At 38.4% G+C, this 27268-nt stretch overlaps 1 protein-coding gene across 1 annotated transcript in view; it reads left to right on the top strand.

The window, feature by feature from the left end:
- Window positions 1-27268, top strand: part of LOC100765686 (importin subunit alpha-5) — a 56519-nt gene that overhangs the window by 5288 nt on the left and 23963 nt on the right. The window contains exons 2-5 of the mRNA XM_027412758.2: window positions 10452-10585; window positions 14350-14457; window positions 20959-21058; window positions 25044-25138. Of these exons, the coding sequence (XP_027268559.1) occupies window positions 10457-10585; window positions 14350-14457; window positions 20959-21058; window positions 25044-25138 (432 nt within the window). The 5' untranslated portion in view covers window positions 10452-10456. The remainder of the gene's footprint in view (window positions 1-10451; window positions 10586-14349; window positions 14458-20958; window positions 21059-25043; window positions 25139-27268) is intronic.

The following is a 27268-nucleotide window of genomic DNA, read 5'->3' as shown; positions in this document are numbered from 1 at the left end:
ACCCCCTACCCCCCACCGAGTTTCTCTGTGTAGCTCAAATTGTCCTGGATGTCACTCTGTAGGCCAGGCTGGCCTGGAACTCACAGAGATCTGCCTGCCTCTGCCTTCCAAGTACTGGGATTAAAGGCATGTGTCACCACTGCCCATCACCCGTTGCCTAGTTTGTTTCTTGATGGAATAATTTTACTATGGCTTTTCCTTAGCTTAAAATATTCCTTGGTGTTACATTATCAGTTCCACATAAACTTAACACTGCCTCTTCCTTCTCAATATAGTTATAGTATCTGCTAATATAACTAAACATAGCTGAACCATATACTATGTTATAATTTCTTATCAACTAGTTGATGTTTATGTAGGAATTAATATGTTTTTTGCTTAATTTCTTCAGCTCTTCCTTGGAATAACTTCCTTCTTTTTTTTTTTTTTGGTAAAATTTATTATTCTTTCTTGTCCCTTAGGTAAAAAGGATTTTAAAGTTGATTGCATCTCCACTTTGACATACCAGATTATACATGATACTTTAAATTATCTGTCTTAAATTTCTGAGCTCAGGCTGGAGAGATGACTCAGAGGTTAAGAGCGCTGGCTGCTCTCCCAGAGGTTCTGAGTTCAATTCCCAGCAATTACATGGTGGCTCCCAGACATCTATAATGAGATTTGGTGCCCTCTTCTGACATGAAGCCAGAACACTATATGCATTCTAAATAAATAAATCTTAAAGAAAAATATTTTAAGTTTCTGGTCTCTACTTTTGTTCTTTCCTGTAGCATTGTGGAATCACAGTATTGGTTCAGCTGTGAATATTTGCAGTTGTAATTATACATGATTTATTGTGAAATGAAATATCAAGGTGTATTGTGTAACTTGATGGTATACACTGTATGAAGTGCTCACCTGTGTCATAACCAGGCTTCAGTGGAGTTATTGATATAGCACAGACTAGCTCTGCCAAAAACCTCAAATTCATTATGCATTTCAGTTTGAGTTAAGCTTTGGTTATTGTGTAAACTTTGCAACCTATCCATTTGGTGTTGGTGGGGTTTTTTGTTTGTTTGTTCTGTTTTGTTTTGCTTTTTAATTTTATCATGTGTGATATGGGAGGGCACTACTCCTGGACCATGAGGATCATGGAGTCAGTTCTTCCACTAAGGGTTCTGGAGGTGGAACTCTGGTCAGTAGTGTTGCTGTATAAGTACATTAACTTGCTAAGCTATCATTCTGGCCCTAGTACTAGTCCCGTTCTTCTTCAGAAGTTTTGTTATACACCTTGCCCTGTTTAGTTTGAGCAGTGGTTCTCAGCCTTTCTAATGCTGCGACCCTTTAATGTAGTTCCTCATGTTGTGGTGACCCCAACCACAAAATTATTTTCATTGCTACTTCATAACTAATTTTGCTACTGTTATGATTCATAATGTAAATATCTGTGTTTTCCAATGGTCTTAGGCAACCTCTGTGAAATGATCCTCCATTGACACCCACCCCCAAATATGTTGCCACCTATAGTCTGAGAACCCCTGATTTAAGTTTGAGACTTGCTTTACAAACTTAAAACCAAACCTGGCTTACAACCCAGGCTGTCCTGGAACTCACTTTGTAGGCCAGGCTGGCCTGAGACTCTTAGTAAAACCTGTCTCAGGCCTTCCTGGGCTGGGATTATGGGAGTGAGTCATCACCACACATGGCTGCTATTTTTTAGTGTTTTTGACTGTTGGGAACCTTTCTGTTTTGCTACATGTACGCACTCACACTGTGGAGTTCCAGTAATTGGTACATTATTCTATGGCCCGTGTAGGGGTTGTAGTCCCTGGGATGTAGTTTTTTGTTTGTTTTGTTCTTGTTTTTCCAGACAGGTTTTCTCTCTGCAGCCTTTGCTGTCCTGGTACTTACTCTGTAGATCAGGCTGGCCTTAAACTCAGAGATCGGCTTGCCTCTGCCTCCCAATTTCTGGGATTAAAGGTATGTGCCCCACCACCGTTCAGCTGTAATCCTTTCTTACAGTTTTAGTTTTCCAGGTTAAAGTCACATCATATTTTCTTAATAAGATGGTACATTATTTCTTACAATTAAAGAGTGCTTGCTGGCTGGATGACTCATGCCTTTAATCCTAGCACTTGGGAGACAGAGGCAGTTGGGGCTTTGTGAGTTCAAGGCCAGCCTGGTTTACAGCGAGAGTTCCAGTATACACAGAAAAACTATCTTGAAAAACCAAAGGGTGGGGCGGTGCTTGTATTTGGAGACTAGAGAGATGGCTTAGCAGTTAGGAGCACTGGCTCTTCTTCCAGAGCACAGGAATTCAATTCCCGTCATCCACTTGATGGCTCACAACTGACTGTAACGCTAGTCCCAGGGGATCTAGTGCCCTCTTGTGGTCTCTGTGGGAACTAAGCAGGCACATGATACAGTTATGCATATAAATACCAATAAAATACCAATATACGTTTAAAAAATAATATAGTTTGTGGTGTTCCCTTATGGTATTGTAGCTATTAAATGTTTAGCCCATTTAGGGTGTGTTCAGGTTTACTGACAGGATAGGATGATTTAGCATGCTGGGAATATATGATACTTGAATATAATAAAAATAGAATCTTCAATCAGTGAGTTTTGGATATAGATTGACAGAGAGTAGAGGTATTGTTGAATGAGTCAAGGCAAAAGCATCTTCTATGACAGAGAAGTTCAAAATTGATCAAAGTAGTGGCAAAGGCATGATAGGTTCTTACATGTTGAAGTAAGTCAGTGAAGTATTGGGGTTAACCTGAGAGCTATGTGGAAGATAAAGTGAACAGAGTCTGAGGTTGAGAACATGTTTAGAGCCGTGGCAGGTGGGTAGTTATGGATAAGGTACTGAACAGAGATAGTAACTGGCAGGGGCAGATAAAATCAACTGTGGATGGTGTGTGTGTGTTTTCAGTGCTGTGAACAGACACCAGGACCACAACAGCTCTAATAAAGAAAACATTTAATTGAGTTGTCTCACAGTTTCAGAGATTCAGTCCATTATCATTATGATGGGGAACTTGTCAGTGTGCAGACAGATGTGGTGCCGGAGTAGCTGAGAGTCCTACATCTTGCAGGTAACAGGAAGCTGACTGAGACACTCGGTGGTACCCTGAGCATAGGGAATCTTAAAGCCTGCCTTCACAGTGACACACTTCCTTCAACAAGGGCATACCCAGTCCAACTAAGCCGCTCCTCCTAATAGTGCCACTCCCTGTGAGATTATGGTGCCAATTACATTTAGACTACTACAGTGGCTAAGGTTGGAAACTAGAGAAGAAACATTTCTTTCTTTCCTTTTCATATTTGATAAGAGGGAAGAGTATTTCAAAAGGCACAAGTACACTCACTGTATGATGATAGGACTTCTTAGTGTTGGAGGCATTTGTAAGTTCCTACAGTTTAACAACAGTTGGTAAAATGCTTGCTGCACAAGCATGTGGACCTGATAGTTGATCCTGAGAACCCAATGAAAAACCTTTGTGGTGCTGTATGTGTATAAAACCCAGCTCTGGGGAGGCAGAGACTGGAGGATCTCTGGGGTCTATTCTAATTGGTGAGCTTCAGTTTAGTGTTGAGACCTTGTAGGAGAAGACACCGCTTCCCATTCTCATATACATACATGTGTGCTTGAAATGTGTGGGTGCATACATATGTGCACACAGAAGTAATGAAGAGAAAGAAAACAAAGTGTTGGCATTTCTTATTTTTCTTTTCTCTATTTTGGAGAATAATTGTTTTAATAGACGAGACTGCCATTCCTCAGCAAAGACTTTTTGACTTTTTCTTTTTTAGTTTTAAATATTTATTTTACACACCCGTGGGGGGGGTGGCACAGAACTTGTCAGATCTCCTGGAACTAGAGTTACAGGTTCTGTTCCATTGGACATGGATGATAGGAACCTGACTCTGATCCTCTTTTAACACTGTACCATCTTTCCAGCCTCTCTCTGACTTCTATGCCTGTTTTGGAATTTTCTTTTTTAACTTCGTCTGCTAAAATATTTTCTATCATTTACAATTTAGCTGAAATACTTTTTTTCTTTCCTCTTGGTTTTTCTTTTGGTATTGGATATTAAACCCAGGGTGTTAGAACTGTGCCCTAGCCCAACTATCATCTATTCTTTTGGACCATGGAGATCTCTAAGCATTGAGAGTTATTTATAACTCTTCCTTCACTCTTCGTATATCAAATATGGATCAGAAAGTACAAGTATGCTATGAAATGTTATGTTCTCTTTACCTTATGAGGTTTTAATATCTCCATTGTAGAAATGAGGGAACCAAGCTTCAGAGAAATCTAATGTCTTCATTTAATTGGTTGTCTTATGGCATTTTAATAAAAAGGTACAACTGAGTTCCTTTTTACTTGTTGTTTGAGACAGGGTCTCTTTGTAGCCTGGGCTGTTCTGGAAATTGCTGTAGACCAGGCTGGCCTGGAACTCATAGAGATTCCCTTGCCTCTGCCTCCTGAGTTCTGGGATTAAAGGTGTGTGCCATAAGGCTTGGCTTATGTCTTTTAAATGTACACATTATACTTTTTTTTTTTTTTTTGAGACAGATTTTGTGTAGTCTTGGCTGTCCTGAAATTTACTCTGTAGTTCAGGCTGGCCTTGAACTCAGAGATCTACCTGAGTGCTGGGATTAAAGACCTGAGCCACCACTACTGGGCTGGCTACATTGTATATTCTTTATTACTGCTCAAATCCAGTAAAGCTACTTTATATAAACAAGTTCTGGTTTTCCTTTTTGCCTTTAGGAAAATTTTTGTTTTGAGACAGATTTTTGTTATGTAGACCAGATTTCCCTTGGCCTTGAACTTGCTATGTAGCTGGGGGTGACCTTGAAATCTTAATCTTCTTGCCTCCATCTCCCAACTTTAGGGATCACAGGCTTAAGCTATCACGTCTGACCTCTTTTGGGATGGGGCTTGAGTTTGTCGAGTGTAAATGCCTGCAGTGGTGGCTAGAGGTGTCAGATACCCTGGAGTGGAGTTCCAGATGGTTGTGAGCCACCTGACATGGGTTCTGGGAATTCAAACTTGGGTTCTCTGCAAGAGCAATATGCATTCTTAACCACTGATTCATCTCTGCAGCCCATCTTGTTTTGTTGTTTTTTGAGACAGGGTTTCTCTGTACAGCGTTGCCTCTCCTGGAACTCACTCTGTATACCAGGCTGGTCTTGAAATCACAGATATTCACCTACCTGTGCCTCCTGAAAGCCCATCTTTTTTTTTTTTTTTTCCTCAAAGATAAGACCTAAAGTAATGAGAAAGGTGTGTGGTGTGTGTGTGTGTGTGTGTGTGTGTGGTGTGAGAGAGAGAGAGAGAGAGAGAGAGAGAGAGAGAGAGAGAGAGAGAGAGAATGGATAAATTGACTAATTATCCTTCATTATTATACTTTTTTAGTAGGTAATAGGTCAATGAGGAAACTGTAAATCAGGTACAGTATTCCTCTATTGTCTTTTGGTGGAGACATTTTATTTCCCTCAATGGGTACTTGAAACCAGGTAATGTTGAGTCTTACATACCAGCATTGTAGTATGATGACCACAATGACTGTTTAGTTATTAGCAAGTGGGTAGTGGATATAGCATGAGTATACTGGGAAAGTTAATGATTTGCTTACCTGACATGATGGAATAGGATTGTATAAAATTTCAACAACAATTTAGAATGATGGGCAGTATAAAACTTATGAATAAAACTTACAAAACTTATTTCTGCAATTTTCTAAGTGTGGTTGACCATGGGTTTCTGAAACTTTGGAAAGCAAAACTAAGGGAAAGGGGAGGGTTACTTGTACAAAACCAAAGCAAAGTTGGGGACATTATTGGCTTGATACTTACAATAAAGAAGATTATAAAAATGTAATCAACTGTTGTATCACAGTAAAGGCTTAGATGAAACAGACATATATCTGTCAAAACTATCTAAATAAAGAGTAACTATAAAGTGTGGAGCTGTAGAACAAGCTACTCAACAGAGAAAAGCTTAGGCCTGCTGGTTTCATTACTGAATTCTACCAGATATCTGAAGACTCATGACTAATTCTTTACAAAGTCTTTCAACACTCATCTCATTTTATAAAGTACATATCAAAGTCTGATACCAAAGCCAGACAAGATATTCACAAGAAAAGTACAGATTAATATCATATTTTGAACACAATTCTCAACAGAGTACTTAAAATGGAGCCCAACAGTGTATCAAAACATACTTACACATTATAGGTAGATAGGATTTTTCTTAGAGATGAAGGATTGGTTTAAAGTCTAAAACATGTTAATGTAATATATTAGTAAAATAAAAACAAAAAGTACATCACAGTAGACATAGAAAAAGCATTTGACAATCCTTCAGTGGTAAAAACACTCATCTAGGAATAGAAAGGAGTTTCTCAACATGGTAGAGTACACCCATGGAAAACAGATGGTTTAGTGGTTACGAGCACTTCCTGGGCTGGAGAGATGACTTAGCTGTTAAAGGCTAGGCTTACAACCAAAAAATACAAGAGACTTCCTGCTCTTCTAGAGGACCTACCTGTACTCAAACTACCTGTAACTCCAGCCCTCAGGGTTCTGACACCCTCTTCTGGTCTCCCTCTTCTGGCCTTTGTGTGTACCCAAGCACACCTAACATACAGAGACACAACATGTACATACCCATAAATTAAAAATTTTTTAATGACTCTGAAGAGTAATGTCATGCTTAATGGTAAATGATTGCTTTCCTTGGATGTCTGTTTTCTGCTTATATTCAGCTTTGTATTGAGCTTTAACTAGGAAAGTAAAGAAGACATAAAGATATCAAGATTAGAAAGTATAAGTAAAGTGATCTGTACAGTAAATGATATTGTATGTCTACTGAAATAGTGTTAACACTAATAAGCTCAGCAAAATTGAAGGATATTTTAGGTCAATATTTACGAATCATTTGAAGCTGGGTGTGGTGCACACATAGAATCCTGGTACTTGGGAGGTGGGGTTTGAGGCCAGCTTGGGCTACATGAAGCACTGTCTCAAAAACATGAAAACCAAACCAACCAAACAAAACCCTCCTAACAGTAAGTTGTATTTCTTTAGACATGTGATGAATAACCTAAAATAAAATTAAAATTTGACTCACCAGGTCAAAAAAACAAGCACCCTTTTCTGGTCTCCCAAGGGGCACCAGGCACATATATGGTGCACATACATGTAGGCGTGCACGTGCGCGTGAACACACACACACACACACACACACACACACACACACACACACTGAAATAAAGGTTAAAAAAATGCTGTTAGACAAACCAAAACTATAAATTGGAAGTTGTATTGTCTTAATAAATTGGAATGTTTAGCTTGTTATGACAACAGTACATATCAACTAAATTGATATGTAGATTCATTACAATGCTGTCAGAATCTGTGCTATTTGTAGAACTTGACTGGTTCTGAAAATTGATGTGGAAGTTAAGTACAAGAGATCTGTAATGGCTAAGTCAGTCTTTTAAGGGAACTTAAGTAGGAAGGCACATACCTCCTTGTTCTAAAGCTTACACAAGACATTGATAATTGAAAGAGTGATTGAATAGAATTGAAAGTCATAAAACTAAGCCTATATAGGACAAACAAGAGTACTGTTAGGCAGCTGTATGCTTCACAAGTAACAGAAATTAATTTCTTATGGTTCCGGAGGCTGGAAAGTACAAGACGAAGGTTCTGGTACATTCAGTATTTGGCAAGAGGCTGTTTCATGGTTCATAGGGCCTGTTTTCACTTGACAGAAAGGGCAAGCAAACAGTTTGGTGTTTGTTTGTTTGTTTGTTTTTTGAGACAGGGTTTCTCTGTGTATCCCTGACTGTCCCAGAACTCACTATGTAGACTAGGCTGACATCAACCCAGGAGATCTGCCTGCCTATATTCTTCCTGAGTGCTGGGATTCCAGAGGTATGCTGTGAAGCATGTCTGGTTGTGTCTTTTATTAAGGAATTAGTCTCATTTCTGTGGGGTCTGCCATCATGACCAATCGTATTGGACTCACCTCAAACACAATCATAGGATTTTCTATACAAATTTTGGGCAACCACAAGCATGGCATTCTATGGATCACTGAAATATCATCAGATACCATTTAAAAAACTGTATAGACATGTAAAAGAATGAAGTTCAGTTTTTACCACATATCATATACAAATATTAACTTGGAATGGACTAGGAGAAAACCTGTTTAAAACTCTTAGAGCATAAAGTTAAGGATTTCTAGGTATGACATCAAAAGCATTACCAAAAAAGGAATATTATTTAGGGCCTTCATTAAAATTAAGACCTTTAAAAAAAGTGTGTGTGTGTGTGTGTGTGTGTGTGTGTGTGTGTGTGTGTGTGTGTTAATGTTTTGCCTGCCTGTATGTATGTATGTATGCTTGTGCACCATGTGGGGGTGCCCTTGGAAGTTAGAAGAGGGCTTCAAATCCACTGAAACTGACTGGGCATTTGTGAGTCACCATATGGGTGTTGGGAACTGAGTCATCTCTGTAGTCCAAAATTAAGATTTTTTTAAAGAGTTTTATCTGTAATCTGTAAAACAAAACAAAACAAAACAAAAACACTTAACAAGTCAATGAGGGCTGGAGAGATGGCTCAGAGGTTAAAAGTACTGACTGCTCTTCCAGGGGTCCCAAGTTCAATTCCCAGCAACCAAATGGTGGCTCACAACCACCTACAATTCAATCTGGTGCTCTCTTCTGGCACGTAGGCAGTAAATGTAATAAATAAATAAATCTTTAAAAAAAGTCAATAAATAAAAAGTCAAGTAATCCAATTTAAAAACAAATGATCTGATAGATTTTAATGATAGATACCTACTTAGATAATTATGAAAAGATGTTGTATTTCGCCGGGCTTTGGTGGAGCACGCCTTTAATCCCAGCACTCAGGAGGCAGAGGCAGAGGCAGAGGCAGAGGCAGAGGCAGAGACAGGTGGATCTCTGTGAGTTCGAGACCAGGATCTCTGTGAGTTCGAGACCAGCCTGGTCTACAAGAGCTAGTTCCAGGACAGCCTCCACAGCCACAGAGAAACCCTGTCTTGAAAAGTAAGGAGGAGGAGGAGGAGGAGGAGGAGGAGGAGGAGGAGGAGGAGGAGAAGAAGAAGAAGAAGAAGAAGAAGAAGAAGAAGAAGAAGAAGAAGAAGAAGAAGAAGAAGAAGAAAAGATGTTGTATTTCATTGGTCATCACAGGATTACAAATCAAAACCATGAGATAACACTTAATACCTTTAACTTCAGTTAAAGAAATCAGATTAGCTAAGATGTAGAAAATTGCAACTCACATTAGGTGACAGGCATATAAAACCATAAAGCCACTGGGAGGTGGTTGCACAAGACTTTAATCCCAGCACTTGGGAAGCAGAGGCAGGCAGATCTCTGTGAGTTCGAGAACAGCCTGGTCTACAAGAGCTAGTTCCAGGACAGCCTCTAAAGCTACACAGAGAAATCCTGTCTCCAGAAAAACCAAAAACCAACCAAACAACAACAACAAAAACCTGTTAAAGCCACTTTGAAAGAATAGTGGGCAGTTTTCAAGTTATTTAACATTGAGTTGCTGTGACCCACAAAACCACTCCTAATTATTTATATATGAGAAATTAAAATATGTCTGTACAAACCTTCCTAGTAAATGTTTATGGAAACATAGTTCATAATAGCCAAAAGGAAGAAATAGCCCAATTGTCCATCAGCTGATAAGAGATAAATGTAATTGTTGTACACAGATACAATGGAATATTATTTAGCTATAGAAAGGAGTAAAATATTGATAATTTGCTACAGTGAAAATCAATCTTAAAGCATTAGGCTAAAGGAAGCCTATCAACAAAAGATTGTATGTCACATGATTCTGTTTATATGAAATGCCTAAGAACAATAGCTAATGAGCTAAATGAAATAGGTTTCTTTATCTGAGTTAGCATCTTAGACTCTTTGTAGGCCTGGCTGTCCATAAACTCATGGAGATCTGCCTGCCTGTGTCTCCGAGTACATGGTTTAAAGGCATGTGTCACCACCACCTGGTTTCTTTTTTAAGGTGATAAAATACTCAAATTCAGTCTGGTGATAGTTGCACGTACCTGTTAATATAGTAAAAACTGTTGAATATTTTAAATAAAGCATTTGGAAATAAAATAGGGGTGGTTAGACAGGCTGTGGAGTAAGATGCTTGCCACCAATTCTAGCAGCACCAGTTCCATTCCCAAGACTATTGTGGTAGAAGGAGAGAACAGACTCCTGCAAGTTGTCCTCTGACTTCCATATAGTACGCTGGCATCCTCCCCCATACATAAATGAAATAAAAAATTGAAAATAACCATTTTTAGTGTCCTGCCTGGACATATGCATACATGTATGTTAAAGACTGAGCTCAGATAATAATAAAACTCTTAAAATTCATCTGTTTTCTCTCTGTTCTAGAAATCATGACCACGCCAGGAAAAGAGAACTTTCGCCTGAAAAGTTACAAGAACAAATCTCTGAATCCTGATGAGATGCGCAGGAGGAGGGAGGAAGAAGGACTGCAGTTACGGAAGCAGAAGAGAGAGGAGCAGGTCAGCTCTTGGTGCCCAGCTGTCAGTCACCCACTTCTGCTGTACATAAGTTACTGAATTCTCAGATGACAAAGCATTGCCTCTCGTTAGAAAATTTTAATTGAGTTTGAAAATAAAACAAAGGACAATGAATCTTATAAACCTGTACCGTAACTGTCATCAGCGTGCAATGGTTGCTTCATGTTTCTCTATCTTTACAGGCTTAATACCTAATATTTTAAAGTAAAATTTCAGGGAATACATATTTTTTCAGTGTATTTTATTCAAAAGGACATTTTGGATAATGCTTTTAGAATTATTATTATTGTTAGGTGGTGGTGGCACTCACCTTTAATCCCAGCACTTGGGAAGCAGAGGCAAGTGGATCTGTTTGAGGACAGCTAAGGCTGTTAACACAGAGAAACCCTGTTTCAGAAAAAAAAAGGGATGATGATGATGATTATTTAGATTACGTTTATTTAAAGTGTGTGCATGATGTTTGTGTTGCAGAGTAGGGGTGGGCTTATTAGAGCCAAGGATGTATGTGGAAGTTAGAGGACAGCTCTCAGAAGTTGGTTCTTGTCTACCATGTTGGTACCAGGGTGGTGTAGTAGGTGCCATTGAGCCATCTCATGGGCTCCCTTAATTATTATTCTTCAATCAATTTATTTGTTTGTTTGTTTTATGTACATTGGTATGAAGGTGTCAGATCCCCTGTAATAGGAAATACAGACAGTTGTGAGCTGCCATGTAGGTACTAGGAATTGAACACAGGTCCTCTGGACGAGTAGCCAGGGCTCTTAACCCCTAAGCCATCTCTGCAGCTCCTAATTATTTTTTAATAAGAAAATGTATAGGAAGATAAGGGACTTTAAAAATGTCCAAGGCAAAGCTGAGTGTCGTGGCTCACAGCTGTAGTTTGAACTGCTTGGGAAGCTGAGGCAGGAACATTGTTTGAGGACAGCCTGGGTTACAGACTGTCTCAAAACAAACAAAACTTGGGGTGACCAATGCTTGATTCAGTGGGTAAACTTTTTTTCCCCTTGTGTCACAATGTCAAAATGTTGGAGGAGCCTGAATTGTTCAGTTTACTGGGTGTGTGTGATTGTTTTTTTTTTCATGCTTCAGTGTTATTACAAATTTCTCAATGTTCATAGTATATAAATTGACAAATGAGACCACACTTCTGACGAAAAGTATTTGTAGTTGAAAGTTTACCATACTTATAAAAATCTGAAATTGTGCTGGGGCTTAATCTTAACTTTTAGCTGTGTGTGGTGGTAGGCCTTTAATCCTAGTACATAGGAGGCAGAGACAGGCACATTTTTGTAAGTTTATGGCCGACTTAGTCTACATAGCAAGTTCCAGGTCAGTCAAATACCATGTCTCAAAAACACAAAAACAAAACAAAACAAAAAAACCAAAAAACTTTGTCACTTGGTAAATTCTGTTTTGTACGGGTAACAAATTAGTGCCTCCTGCCTGGTTTGTGAGATAGTGAAGATAAGGAAAACCGGAATTCATTTGGTACTGTTGATCCTCCCACAGCTGCTTTCTCATCTATCTGGAAAGCCGGCTTGTGCAGCTAGGTCTGAGTGAAGTGTAGCAGTTGATGCTGCCAAGTACAAAGTATTAGCTGCATCTCTTCAGCAGACTAGAAATTAATATTTGTTATCTAGACAAAGCATGTAAATGACCTGTGTCTATTTCTCAGACAATTGAAGCTAAAAATGTTTCCTGTACAGAAAGAACCTTCTTTGTGTTTACTGCGCTATAGATCCTTGTTGAGTTGATATGATACAGTCATATGGTTCATAAAAACCAAAGTGATAAGCAATGAAGGTCTGTTTGGTGTTTTTAGTCAAAAGAAATATCTTCTGGAATAACAGGTTGATGAGCTGGACTGTCGTGTTTGCCATCAATTAGCTTAACTGAGGAGTTCAGATAACTTGTGTTTGAGGTAGTCTATAAATGATGATTGTCTGGGTGGTTATGTTTTCTTTTCACATCCTACTTTGATATGAATGACTGGTTCACATAGTAGAGGAAGTCAAATAGTATTAAAATACTTCAAAATAAACTAGCGGTTTCCAGGTATCATTCCTATTATAAGATGCTTTCAACTCTTACGGAGTTAAATTTCTAGTATTTATCTAGTATTATTTATTTATTATAGCTAGGTCTCATTATGCAGCTTTGGCTGTCTTTGAGCTTGCTATTTATTATATAGACCAGGCTAGCCTCTGCCTCCTAAATACTAGAATTAAAGGCATACATCTCTATGCCCTGTTAATTTAAATTTTTTTTTTAAATTTAGCTTTGTAAACTTTTTAGATAATTTGTTGGCTTTAGTATTTTTCTTTGGAAGCCTTCCCCCTCCACATGTTTTGCCCTCTTGGATCAGTTAATATAGCTTATCCTGTGGGTTTGCTTTGCTTGTAGCTATTCATTGTACTGAGACTTCTTTATTGGGGATTTTATTAGGAGTTTCTTTCCTTTTTCTTTTTTTTTTTGTTGTTTGTTTTTTGAAACAGGGTTTCTCTGTGTGTATTCCTGACTGTTCTAGAACTCGCTCTGTAGACCAGGCTGATCTCGAACTCACAGAGATCCTTATGCCTCTGCCTCCCAAATGCTGGGATTAAAGGTGTGTGCTACCATTGCCTGACAGCCTTTTTTCTCATAATAATTCTTTGTCCTTAATCTCATGTTTTTCTAGACAGGTGGTTCTCAACCTTCCTAATGCTGTAACCTTTTGATACAGTCCCTCATGTTGTGGTGACCCCAATCATAAAATTATTTTTCTTACCATTTCATTACTAATTTTGCTACTGTTATGAGGCATAATATAAATATCTGTGTTTTCCGATGGTCTTTGGCAACCCCTGTGAAAGGGTTGTTCAATCCCCAATCGGTTGGAGATCCATGGGTTGAGAACCATTGTTCTAGAAGCATTTACTTCCTTTTGCTAAAATAATTTCTTTAGTAGATTCCAGAAAAAGGTCTGATTAGATAGCACTGACTGGCCCGGTATTCATTGTGTAGATCAGACTGTCCTTATACTTGTATCAGTCATTCTACCTCAGCTTCTCAAGCACTCAGGTTTTCTTAGAACATCGAAACTTTTTTTTTTTTTCATACTGGTTTCCAAATTCTACTACAGCTTCTTTGTATATTTTATTTCCTTTTTAAATATTTTCTTCAGCTCTACAATTTATAATGATCTATGTTGGTGTTTTTAAAAAATTACTCACTGTGATAGGCTTAATTAAACAATTCACATCTTTGAAGTGATGTGACTAATGACCGACTTCATAGGCTGGTCTTGATTTCTCTTTTCTAGTTTTCAAACTGTCCTTATACTCTTAATTTCTGAGTGTTTCCAGTGGCCAATTAATATGTGACTGGTTCAAACTGTGATGTGTGATACAAACTAAGTACTGGATATTTTGTTTTGTTTTGTTTTTTCTGAGACAGGGTTTCTCTGTGTAATAGTTCTGGCTGTCCTGGAATTTGCGCTATAGACCAGGCTGGCCTCGAATTTATAGAGATCCACCTGCCTCTGCCTCCTGAGTGCTGGGATTAAAGGCATGAGCCACCAGCACCAGGCTTGCCCTTGGGTATTGGCGTATGTATTGTGGTCAGTTGATTTAATTGTAAGACTGTAGAGAAAGCAGTCTAAAATCTTTCCACACCAGGAAATACTAAAGACAGAACAAAGCTTTAGAATTAAGGTGTTGAATTCCCTTGTGTTCAAATTGTATTACTAACATTCTTTTACTTTTCAGTTATTCAAGAGAAGAAATGTTGCTACAGCAGAAGAAGAAACAGAAGAAGAAGTTATGTCAGATGGTGGTTTTCATGAGGCCCAGATTAATAACATGGAGATGGCACCAGTAAGTATGATAATAAAAAGAACTCTTTGGTGTTGTGATGAGGATAAGAGATGTTGGTTTTCTTGAGTTTAATAGAAAGGTTAACTTAACTGGACATGATGATACCTGTCAATAATCCAGTACTAGGGAATCTGAGGAAGGAGGGTAGTTTGAGGCCTTTCTTGGCCTCACAGACCTTGTTTCAAAAACAAAACAAAACAAAACAAAAAAACCTATTTAAAAAAAGAAAACATGTGTTGAAACATCTCATTGTACTTGATGAATGTGTATAGTGTATCAACTAAAAATGAAGGTTGGGGGCAGGTGAGATGGCTCAGTGGGTAAAGCTGCTTCCCACCAAGCCTGGGTTCAGTCTGTGACTCAGGTGGTGGAGGGTGGGAACTGACTCCTCTTTTCCTCTGACCGCCACCTGTGGCATGTGTGCCCTCCCAAAGTTCTGATAATAAAAACCAACATGTATATATGATTTAGGAAATTGGATTCTTTATTAGAAGTATTAGATAGTTTTGTTGTAACTTCTGGGGGTTACATATTCGATATAGAAATACTGAAATAGATTAGATCTGCTGAGATTTTTCTGTATAACTAAACAATTTTAAATATATAAAATATGGGGGCTGGAGAGATGGCTCAGTGGTTAAGAGCACCGACTGCTCTTCCAGAGGTCCTGAGTTCAATTCCCAGCAACCACATGGTGGCTCACAACCATCCATTATGAGATCTGGTGCCCTCTTCTGGTGTGCAGATATACATGGAAGCAGAATGTTGTATACATAATAAATAAATAAAATCTTTAAAAAAAAAATATATATATATAAAATATGCTATGCATTTATGAAAATACCTCATTGAAGGCAGTTAGTATATTTTAAAGGTATTTTTATTTTATTTTATTTTTACTTATTTATTTTCGTTTTTGGGTGTTTTGAGACAGTTTCTCTATGTAGCCCTGGCTGTCCTAGAATTCATTCTGTAGACAAGGCTGGCCTCACAGAGATCCATCTGCCTCTATCTCCTGAGTGTTGGGATCAAAGGCGTGAACCGACACCACCCGTCCCTTTTTATGTATATAAGTATTTTGCTGCAAGGAGGACAGAAGAGGGTACTGAATTCCTTGGAACTAAAGTTATATGTGAGCTACATTGTGAGTTCTGGGAACTGAACTCAGGTCCTAGAGGGCATCGGATGTGATAGATGGTTGTGAGCCACCATGTGCTTGCTGGGAATTGAACTCAGGACCTCTGGAAGAGCAGCCAGTGCTCTTAACTTCTGAGCCATCTCTCCAGCTCCTGAACCCAGGTCCTCTGCAAGAATAGCAAGTGCTTTTAATGGCTGGACCATCTCTCTAGTCTCCTGTTTTGAACAATTAATATATTTTAATAAAATCACATCCATAATCTTTGTGGTGCTGGGTATTTAACCTGGGGCCTTTTTCAGGGTAGACAACAGCATTGTCACTGAGCCATCACACCCCAGCCCTATGTATGTTGTTTTTTTTTAAGTATCTGCCACCTTAGTCACCAAATATTTTCTCCTGGTAACCACTATTAGTCACTTCTCACTTATTCTTTATGATAATTTCTGTGTGTGAGAGAAAACAGGTTTCTCTTTTTCCCTATACAAATGGTGGCATGTGATATCTTTTCTGTCTCTACATAGCTCTTCAGTTTACATAAAATAAGATTCCTTTTAGATTTAACAGAGTGTAGTTCCTTTTGGAATTTTTAATAGAATGAAGTTTTTAGAACATTGAGATTCGCAGCAAAGCAGTTTAAAGAAAGCAAACATTTCCCTGACCTGCCCCACCCCTTACCCACCATGCATAGCTTCTCCCTTCAGCTTCATCATCAGAGTGATACATTAGTAGTTAATGAGCCTTTGTTACGATATCTTCTTACCGCCAAGGGGTGGTGGCACACACCTTAATCCAGCACTGGGCGGGCAGAGACAGGTGGATCTCTTGAGTTGGAAGCCAGTCTGGTTGACAGTGCTTGCCAAGACAGCCAGGGCTGCACAGAAAACCCTGTCTTGACCCCCTGCAAAAAAAAAAAAAAAAAAAAGAAGAAGAAGAGAGAAAAAGAAAAAAATAAGTCTTAGAGAAGTCACTTAGAGTTCAATTAGTCACTTAGAGTTCAATAAAAGCCTTAGAGTTCATCACTGAGGTGATTGAACTCAGAATAGAGAGGAGCTTAAGTGTCCATGAGGTAGCTTAGCTTGAGATTGGTCCCCAAGATGAAGTGGTAACCCACTGACCAATTACTTCTGTTTTATAAAATTGAGCCAAGAGAACCACAAAATAAATCATAGATACCGCAGGCTCAATAATGTGGCATTCTGATCATAAAACTAGGAAACAGTGAAATTTTTGAAATGAAAAGACATGGACCAAAAGTTGTATGTACTTCTCAAAATAAATTCAAACCATATCTATACTATGAAATAAAATGTATTTAATATAGGCCACAATTTGGAAGAAATGGACTATTTTAATAATAAGAGATTATTGTTTAATTATAAATGGGTAAAAAATACAAAAGATGTATACAGACATAGGTGAGTTGTAAGCCTACCTAAGGAAGTATTTCAGAATGGTTAGAGTACTTATTCTTAGTGAATAGTAACAAAATTGTCCCATCCAGGATTTCATTAGAAAACAAATGAAACAATTTGTGGGATGGTTTTTGTTGTTGTTGTTGTTGTTGGTATACTGTTGAATAACCCAGGAACTTGATCATATTGGGTAAGAACTCTGCCAGAGAGCTTCATCGTAGCTCCATGAATGGTGGACTCAAACATTAATTTGATGAGAATGTATTAAGGGACTTTTTGCAAGACTTTTGTGGAAAATGTTATAGTTTGCCTAAACCAAGAGGAATTGGAGGAGGAAGTGGTTTCTGGAACATGTATAACTCCTTTTAGAATTGATGAAGATAGGACCAACATTTTAATTGGTTTGTGGTAAATTTTTCTCAGGCCTTTAAAAAGTCTGTCTTTTGGGGTTGGAAAGATGGCTCAGAGATTAAGATCACTAACTACTCTTCCAGAGGTCCTGAGTTCATTTCCCAGCAACCACATGTGGCTCACAACCATCTGTTATGAGATATGGTGCCCTCTTCTGGTGTGCAGGCATACATGGAGGCAGAATGTTATAAACATAATAAATAAATAAACCTTTAAAAAAAAAAAAGGAAGTCTGTCTTTCAGCCAGATAGTGGTGGTCCACACCTTTAATGCTAGCACTGAAAAGGGAGACAGGCAGATCTTTGTGAGTTTGAGGCCAGTCTGATTTACACAGCTAATTCCAGGACAGCCAGGACTATATAGAGAAGCCCTGTCTTGGGTGGGCAGGGGATAGGGGAGTCGGTCTTTCTAACTACTAAAGGGCATACTGAGTGAATATAGTAATTTTTTTTTTTTTTTGGCTTTTGTGTGGGGGTGTTTTCGAGACAGGGTATCTCTATATAGTCCTGGCTTTCCTGGAACTCACTCTGAGATGAGGCTGTCTCAAACTCAGATCTGCCAGCCTCTGCCTCCCGAGTGCTGGGATTAAAGGTGAGATCTACCACTGCCCAGCCAGTAATGTTTTTTTTCAAAGAGATATTTATTTTTAAATATGTATATAAATGTCTCTGTGTGTGGGTACATACTTGTGTGTGTGGGTGCTTGAGGAGGCTGGTAGCAAGATCTTATCTCCTGGAGTGGGAGTTACAGGTACTTGTGAGTAGCCCAATATGAGTTCTAGGAACAGAACTTGAGTCTTCTCCAAGAGCAGTATGTACTGCTGAGTTACCTCTTCATGCCCTATGAATATAGTATGGTAGATGTGTTATTCAGGGTTTCTAAGAGAATGAATTGGGGAGAGAGGTAAAGAGAGGTGGGGGAGACGAAGATCCTGGTAGTGGCTTTTGTGATGGGAGCTGGCAACTAAGTAGTCTGGAGGGCAGGTCAGTAGGCTGGAAATTTGGGAAGCATCCCTTTGCAATCTGAGTCTGAATTCCTTCTCTTTTGGGAAACCTCAGTAAGAGGCCTTTAGCTAATTAAAGGTCACCCCACATTATGAAGAGGAATCTTCATAGTCTGCTCTATTCATTGTCCTGATTTAATGTTAATCACATCTAAAATACTTTCAGAGTAACATTTAGACTAGTATTTGTCTAGGTAATCTGGTTGACATAAAATTAGCTATCAGAATCTACTCCTTATTTTTCAGGAGTACATGTACTTAAAAAAAAAACATATTGAGCTTCAAATAAAGATAACAAAATTGTTCCTTCATCTAAAATGGTATGGCTTTTCTACATATCCAACCTTCTCCCTGGAAGAGGATACAAAAACTCTGGGTAATGTCCACTCCTTTTCTTGATGTCCTGTAATTTAAATGCCATGATATAAATCTGTACAGCTGTAAGAGAGGATATAAAAAGGAAGAAAAAGATAGTTGTTTGCTACATATATAATACTACCATCTGGCTTTGCCCATGTGAAGACATTTGTAGCAGTCCCTTAAACACTCAGGAATCAGTCTTCCTACATTGAAATTAGTTAGTTGCTTTTCTAATCTTAGGCAGAATGCCTCTTGAATTCCTCTATAAGAATTCAGACAGGATCTCACTATATAATAACTGATGTTAAATTCTCTACCCCATTGCTTCAGCCTTTCTTTGCTGGGGTTTCAGGTATGTGCCACCATGAATGGCTCTCTAATGTGAGTTTTTCAAGTGTTAGAGGTTTAATGTCAACTACGTAGTATTTCCAAAACTCAGTGTAGATTTCTTTATAATTCATCTTGTTAACTATAACTTTTTTTCTTTTCTTTTTTCTGTTTTTGTTTTTGTTTTTGTTTTTTTTTGAGACAAGGTTTCTCTTTGTGGCCCTGGCTGTCTTAGAACTCTCTCTGTAGACCAGACTGGCCTCTAACTCAGAGATCCACCTGCCTCTGCCTCCTGAGGGCTAGCATTATAAAGGCATGTGCCACCACTGCCCATTTGACTGTAATCTTTGTTAAAATAAAAACTTTGTTTCATTGTGGTGAATGGTCTTAAGAAAGCTAACTGCTGATACTAAGCATAGATTGTAGTAAGAAAAAGGAAGTCCTAATAAAACACTAACATTGTAGGAAACAGAATTTTAAGACAAATAATAGGGATTTAAGTACTCAATTCTTCAATTTAGCAGTGGTTAGAATCTAGCTTCTGCAAGACCACCACCAACTCCTTTACTAAGTGTTAGTTGAACATCTCCTCTCCTGTGTCACAGCCATCAGTAGTAGTGATTGTGTTTAGAAATACTTAATCCTGCCCTATTAATATGTACAACTTTATGTCCCTATATATCCGTTGAAAAAATAAATACAAACTGCAAGGTTATTTGCTTTCAAGGAGATTATAATAAAAATGGGAAGTTCGGGTGTTAACAAATATTAGGAAAATACCTAGTAATAATATGAATTTGGTATGTGATATGCTGGGTCTATGGGATGTCTCAGAGTGCTTGCCTAGTATGTATAAAGCTTTGAGTTCAATCCCCAGTTCTACATAAATTGGGTCTGGTGGCCATGCGTATAACTCAGAACAGAAATTGGGAACAAGATAAGAGTTTGAGGCCAGCCTGAGATGTAGGATACCTGTTCTCAAAAAATAGAAAAGAATAAACTAGAAGTGACTGATGTAACAGAGATACAGAGGAGTTGCTTTAGATTTAGAGGTCATGAAAAAGATCTTAAAATTTTTGTTTTATTTTATGTATGTGGGTGTTTTGCCTGAATGTATTATGTGCCTGTGTACCACTTGGGTTCCTGGTGCTTGTGGAGGCCAGAAAAGGGCTTGTGATCCCCCAGGACTATCGGGACTAAGTGGTTGTGAGCTGCCATGTGGATGCTGAGACTGGGGTCTTCAGGAAGAGATTTTTAGGTCCAGTGTTCTTAACACTGAACCATCTCTCTAGCCCAGCCTTGACATTTTCTAATATTTAGGTTTGATAACAATAGTAGCCGTTCATGTGAGGAGGTAGGTGAAGAATGATAATATATGCTTGTTTCAGCATTTACTACTTGGATAGCTTCCTCACTATCACGAACGTCTTTTTTTTTTTTTTTTTTTTTTTTTTTATGTTTTTTAGTTTTTGAGACAGGATTTCTCTGTGTAGTCCTGGCTGTCATGGTCACCCTGTAGACCAGGCTGGCCTCAAACTCCAGAGATCCACCTGCCTCTGCCTCCCGAGTGCTGGGATTACAGGGGTGTGACAGCACTGACTGGCTGTCCTGGCACTCGCTCTGTAGACCAGACTGGCCTCGAACTCACAGAGATCCACTTTCGTCTACCTCCTGAGTGCTGAGAATTAAAGATGTGTGTTACCACCACCCGGCATATCATAAGCTTCTTAATAATAAAGAGTCTGACCTCATCATACTAACTTTTGGAAATATGTGATTAATTTGATAGCATTTTATGTTTCCTTCCTACTGAAATAATACTGAGTTACATTTGCTTATCTTTGATTCAGGGTGGGGTCATTACCTCTGACATGATTGAGATGATATTTTCAAATAGCCCAGAGCAGCAGCTTTCTGCAACACAGAAATTCAGGAAACTGCTTTCAAAAGGTAAGTCTTGGATATAGTAACTTTACTTTTTCTTTTTAACTGTACTTTTTCATCTCTGTGTAAATTATTCCTTGTCCATAATCCCTTTTCTACAGCTCCAGGTAATTTGTTTTGTAGTAGTGTGTTTTATGAGTAGAAAAAATAAAGAGGCATACAGATGTGTACAATTTTGAGCCCTGCATTTCATTTCCTTATTTATAGGATCTTATCAGAAAGGAATATTTCATTTGGGGGCTGTCATGTAAAAGACCTTATAGTAAGTAATAATGAATAGCTTATGCTGACTAAAATTGAGAAGCTCTGCTCTTTATTAAAAATTACCTGAACATTACTGACTTTAATGTTAGCAGTTTACACTGAAAGTCAAGTATAGATATATTGTGGAATAGGTTAATTCCTCTTTTTGTGTAATTAGTATGAATTGGTATATAGTACTTGTTAATCTGGGCATGTAAAAATAATTCCAAAGCCGAGCAGTGGTGGCCCATGCCTTTAATCCCAGCACTTGGGAAGCAGAGACAGGTGATCTCAGTGAATTCTAGACCAGCATGGTCTACAAGAGCTAGTTCCAGGACAGCCTCCAAAGCCACAGAGAAACCCTGCCTTGAACCCCGCCCCCCCCCCCAAATTCTGAGCCATATTAAAATATTGGTAGTAAATAGTGAACCATACAGTAGTAAATTATGTTTATTTAAAATAATTTCTTTTTAAAAATATTTCTATCTTGAGATAACTGCATTAAAATATCTCCCCCATAACATACACATAGGTATGACAATTTGGTAAAATTCTGTGGCATGTCACTTTTTAGCATGCTTTTCCCCCCAAAGGGCAATTTACAACCATTACTTTCCTACGTGTATTCTAGTTTGCCATAGGGTTCCTTCTTTAAAAAGTGATAATTAGAACATAGTACTGCAGATGTGTTTATTATAGTAGTTGATGACGATAGACTTAGTACTTTGTCTTGAGAAGACTATTCATTTCAATGTCAGTTTAAGAAAACAGTGTTGCTCATGGCATAGTTATATATCTGAATTTTCAGCACAGAAAACTCTTTTCTTCAAGAACTGTAGTTTTGAATGTTCTAGTTATTTGTTGTTTTCACAAAACTTTTTGGGCAAAAGCAGCGTAGGGGAAAAGGGGCTTATTTGACTTACTTTTTTTTTTTCTTAAAGATTTTATTTATTTATTATGTATACAACATTCTGCTTCCATGTATGTCTGCACACCAGAAGAGGGCACCAGATCTCATCATGGATGGTTGTGAGCCACCATGTGGTTGCTGGGAATTGAACTCAGGACCTCTGGAAGAGCAGTCGGTGCTCTTAGCCTCTGAGCCATCTCTCCAGCCCCTTAGTTGCTTTTTTTATTGGTGTGATAAAACTTACTTTATAGAAGGAAGAGTTTATCTGGGACTTACAGTTCCAGTTGGTTAGAGTCCATGATGGTGGGGGGATGGTAGCAAGAGACTAAAGCAGCAGCAGCTGAGAGTTCACATCTCAGACAATAGAGAGGAAGCAGAGAGCACATAGCATGATGCTATCAGCTGGGGACCAAGTGTTCAAATGTGTGAGCCTTAGGGTGAGTAAGTCACCATAATCCATCATAGAGTATTCCATGCCAAAGAACACACTTCATGGCAGAAGTGTGGCAGGGTCTGTGGGGAGCCTGTGTGCTGGTTAGCAGGCAGGCTTATGTTCCCCTGCTTGCTCACATTGTTCAGGACCACCTTCCTAGAGAATGCTGCTGCATACAGTGTGCACTAGGCCCTCCTACATCAATTAACAGTCAAGATAGTTTCCCCCAGGCCACTCTGATGTATCCAGGGTTTCAACTGAGATTCTCTTACCAGATAATCATGTCAGGTTGACAGAACCTAATCAGGACAGTGAACTTGTGGATTAAACAAACAAACAAACAAACAAACAAAAAAGCCCTTTAACAAATAAAATGGCTCAGATGCTAAAGATGCTTGGTTCCCTGAGTTTCATCTTCATAGTGTGTGTGGTGTGAACCAACTCCCATCCCCATGGGTTATTCTGTGACCTCCACACATGTGCCATGCCACACCCAGCGAGACAAACAGATAAATAAGTAAACTTAATATATGTACTAAAAATATATAATTGTTAAGTTGTGTGCTTAATTACTTGTCACTCTAGGAGGTGGAGGCAGGAATCTGAGAACTTAAGGCTAACCTAGCCAACATAGTGAGACCATATCTTAAAATATGAACAAAAACGATCAACTTTTGTGGTTTAGAAATGTGACTTAATGGAAAACTGCTTGCCTCTAATACACAAAGCCTGGGGTTTAGCCTCTGTGCTGACAAACAAAACAACCAAAAGGTTGCTTTTGTTTTATTTTCCTGGTTATTGTGTTTTTGGTATGTTACTCTTTTATACAGTGTTTCTGTAATTCAGACTATTAGCTAGTTTATCTTTATTGTTACCAAATTTGTTATGTTTGAGTGATTGATAAAACTGTTGAAACATGCCGGGTCTTGGTGGCACACGGCAAGCGGATCTCTGTGAGTTTGAGGCCAGCCTGGTCTCCAGAGTGAGTGCCAGGATAGGCTCCAAAGCTACACAGAGAAACCCTGTTTCGAAAAACAAAACAAAACAAACAAACAAACAAACAAACAAAAAACTGTTGAACCAGGCAAAGGACATGTTATTAGAACTTCTTTCCAGATCAACATTGAACTAGTTAAATCTTTAGTCAAAACAAAAACATAGGGCCTTAATGTAGCACACAGGTTGTCCTGTAACTTGCCATGAGGATAACCTGACCTCTGCGTCTGTCTCAGCATGTGGAGTGCTGAGATTATTGGTTTGGACCACAACACTTGGTTTACCTTTTACGGTAAGGCTGTTTGTTGACTTTGCTAAGGATCTCCCTAGGTAGTACTTAAAGTCTCCTGGAATTACTGACCTGATTATCTGATATTTATGTTCTGTTCATCCAGTGAGTGTTTATTAAATGACAATTTAAACTCATTCTTATAAATCAAAGTGAGATTAATTTGGCAAGTAAATGTTAATGAATTCTTGCTGGCACTTTCTTGTTAGTGCTGATATGAAATCCTATCAGTGCATTAAAAATCCTGTCATTCAGGTTCTCTAGGCAGGTATAATGAAAACACAGATTGAAGCCTCTTGTACTGAAAAAGGGCCAGAGGGAAGTATATCAAAATACTAATAGTAGTTGGTTTTGGATTTCTCTGCTTTCTGAGTTTCCTAAAATAGTAGAGTTCTGCACCTGTGGGTCGTGTCCCATTTGGGAGTTGAATGACCCTTTTTTGGGGGGTGGGGGTTCGAGACAGGGTCTCTGTGTGTAGCTTTGGAGCCTATCTTGGCACTCACTCTGTAGACCAGGCTGGCCAGGAACTCACAGAGATCCACCTGCCTCTGCCTCCCGAGTGCTGGGATTAAAGGCGTATGCCACCAATGCCCGGCGAATGACCCTTTCACAGGGTTCATGTATCAGATATCTTGCCTATAAGATATTTAGATTATAATTCATTACAGTAGCAAACCACAATTATAAAATAGCAATGAAATAATTTTATGGTTGCAGGTCATCACAACATGAGGAACTTCATTAAAGGGTTGTAGTATTAGGAAGGTTGAGAACCACTGTAGCAAAGGCATTAATTTTAAGAATTCTTGAGACCTGGCAGTATAGCTTACTTGCCTAGCATACAAGGTTCAGCATTGAGGATGTACACATGAAAGACTTTGCTTGTACTGCAACAACAAAGAATTCTGCTCTTCATTTTCAATATTAAAGCTTATATTTTTGTGATACCTTTTAAGCCACACTACTCTAAAAGTGACCAAATTCAATATTAACCTTTGGGGGGGTAATATATTTTTAATATGAAAGCTGAACAATGAATGATGAGGGGGATATGGTAGCTAATTTTGATCTCTAAAGTCATTATATTGAAATCTTTTATTTTATTTTATGGGAAAAACAGAACCTAATCCTCCTATTGATGAAGTCATCAACACACCAGGAGTAGTGGCCAGGTTTGTGGAGTTCCTCAAACGAAAAGAAAATTGTACACTGCAGGTGCGGATACTTTCATTTCTTGCCTTAGAACTTTGTTCTTCGAAACTTTTAAAATAAAAGTTACTTAATCTATATGAAGGCTGCTTTGTTCATAATGGTATTGGTGATAACTACTTTGTAAACTATATAGGTTTGTTAACATGTAGGTCCTAATCAATAATTGCTAGAATTTGTGTCTGTCTTGAATTTTTAGCAGGAAGAGTCATCATAACAAAGAGCCTATGCAAGCTATGTGACGTTTCTTGTGGGGAGGATGTTAGACTACTTGTTGGCTTCTCAAGATGATGTATATATTACATGGACTGGCCTAGAAACTCAGTAATCAGACTTGGTCTTACTAACCCTCTCTTACACTGAAAGCCCACAAAGAAACTTGACCACGAGACCTTTTTGCTTTATGTTTGATTTTCTTCTAATGGATTGTACAGGGAGTTTACCACCTTAGGATTGAATAATTTCTACAGTAAAAGGAGCCAGCTGTCAAACTTGCCTTTGAGTATCTGGAATTCTAAAAATACTACTACTTTTCCTGGATAAAGTCAAACTTTTTCTACTAATTTGATTGTTCAGTAGCAGAGTCCTTCAATATCTGAGTTATTGACAAATACCTATAATCCATAAATTCTCACCAAAGTATTGTATATAATCTGAAGGGCTCAGACCTTTAAGGATAACTTGCAGTTAGTTATAAATTTTGGTTAAATTGCAAGTAGATCACAAGATGGGAGAAATACTTGGCCAATAGTAAAGTAATTCCCACCTCCTTTGTCACTCTTGACTGAAGCATTTCATAAATGTCAGTTTTTGTCCCAGGCTCCTTATTGGCTAGGTCATTGCAGATGACTTGTGAGTCTTAATGCTATGTCTTGGTATTTCTCTCTTCCTGCCCCATCTTTCTCTTTATTTTACATCTTTATTGCGGTGATGAATTTCTTCCAGAGGAGAAGGAAGAAATCCAGCAAAGGTAGAGTACTTCTCTGTCCCATCAGTTTTCTTCTCCAGTTTGACCTTTGCCAGTCCCTGTGTTTATTTGAATTAAGATTCTGTTTTGCTTGCTGCCTCCTGGATTATTATAATTCTGGTCTCCATCTAAGTCCAGAATCACCAGACAATTGGAAAATCATGTTTACCCTGAGAGCAAGGGAAGAGAGATTTTTCTCAGAAAAAAAAGGAAATCCAGATGACCCAGCACTGCAGAGAACAGCGCTTGAGCCCCTAAGCAACCTGCCAAGAGAACCATAGGGACCAAAAGAGGAGACTTACTGCAGTTTATCATTTGAAATGGTGTGCAGGAAAAGGGAGGTAGGGAAGATGACCATTTTGTTAATTGCAAATTATAAAAATGTTGTTTAGTCTCTGAGAAAGAATGTAGTTGAGTGGTACAAGTTATACTCTCAGATGGGCAGTTTTTAATTAGGTGTTTACAGAGGTCTACTTTCTTATGCACTAAAGAAATAAAGCAGAACCTTCTAGACTTAGAATGAAAAACCTTGAGAAACAAATTTCCTTGTCTCTACATTCTCCTGTACTCTCTATAAGCAGTGTAGTGTATTCATATACAGTGCCCTTATCTATATCATTTTGTGATTCATAATCTGTTAGAACTTGGTGAAGCCTTCAAAATCTGATTTGCTTTTATCTAAATTTCTAGATTCCACCCTTGTCCAGACTAGTAATTGGGATTAAAGACTGAAAAATGATTCCTCAGAGTATCTTATCTAAGACTGAGAACTAACCAATCTAGTATTTGAGGCTTGTTGTCTCCTGCTTTCCTTATGCATGTTAAGCACGCATGGCATTCTCTCGCCAGTCTGAGTATTGGGTAACATGGATCACATCCAAAGCAGTTAAGAGCAATTATATTCAAGGAGGAGCCAGTCGACATAATTGCTCTGCCATGTCTTCAGATAAATAGATGTGTTTTGGAAAAGCTTGGAGGGCATTCCTTGCTTTGTGACTTGGGAGCAGTGCTAAATGTATGATAGTGAGTAGCACATCTTTGGAATAATGTTTTTGCCATTTCTCTTTCAGAAAGAGACTAATAGTATATGGCACAACTGAAATTGTATGGCTCAGTTCTATAATAAACCCCAGGGTCAAGTTTTTTTCATCTCATAGGTAAAGAACTGA

Source organism: Cricetulus griseus, chromosome 4 (assembly GCF_003668045.3).
Source record: "Cricetulus griseus strain 17A/GY chromosome 4, alternate assembly CriGri-PICRH-1.0, whole genome shotgun sequence".
NCBI lineage: Eukaryota > Metazoa > Chordata > Mammalia > Rodentia > Cricetidae > Cricetulus > Cricetulus griseus.
The sequence above is the reverse complement of the archived record's forward strand: the minus strand, read 5'-3'. Positions and strand labels throughout refer to the sequence as shown.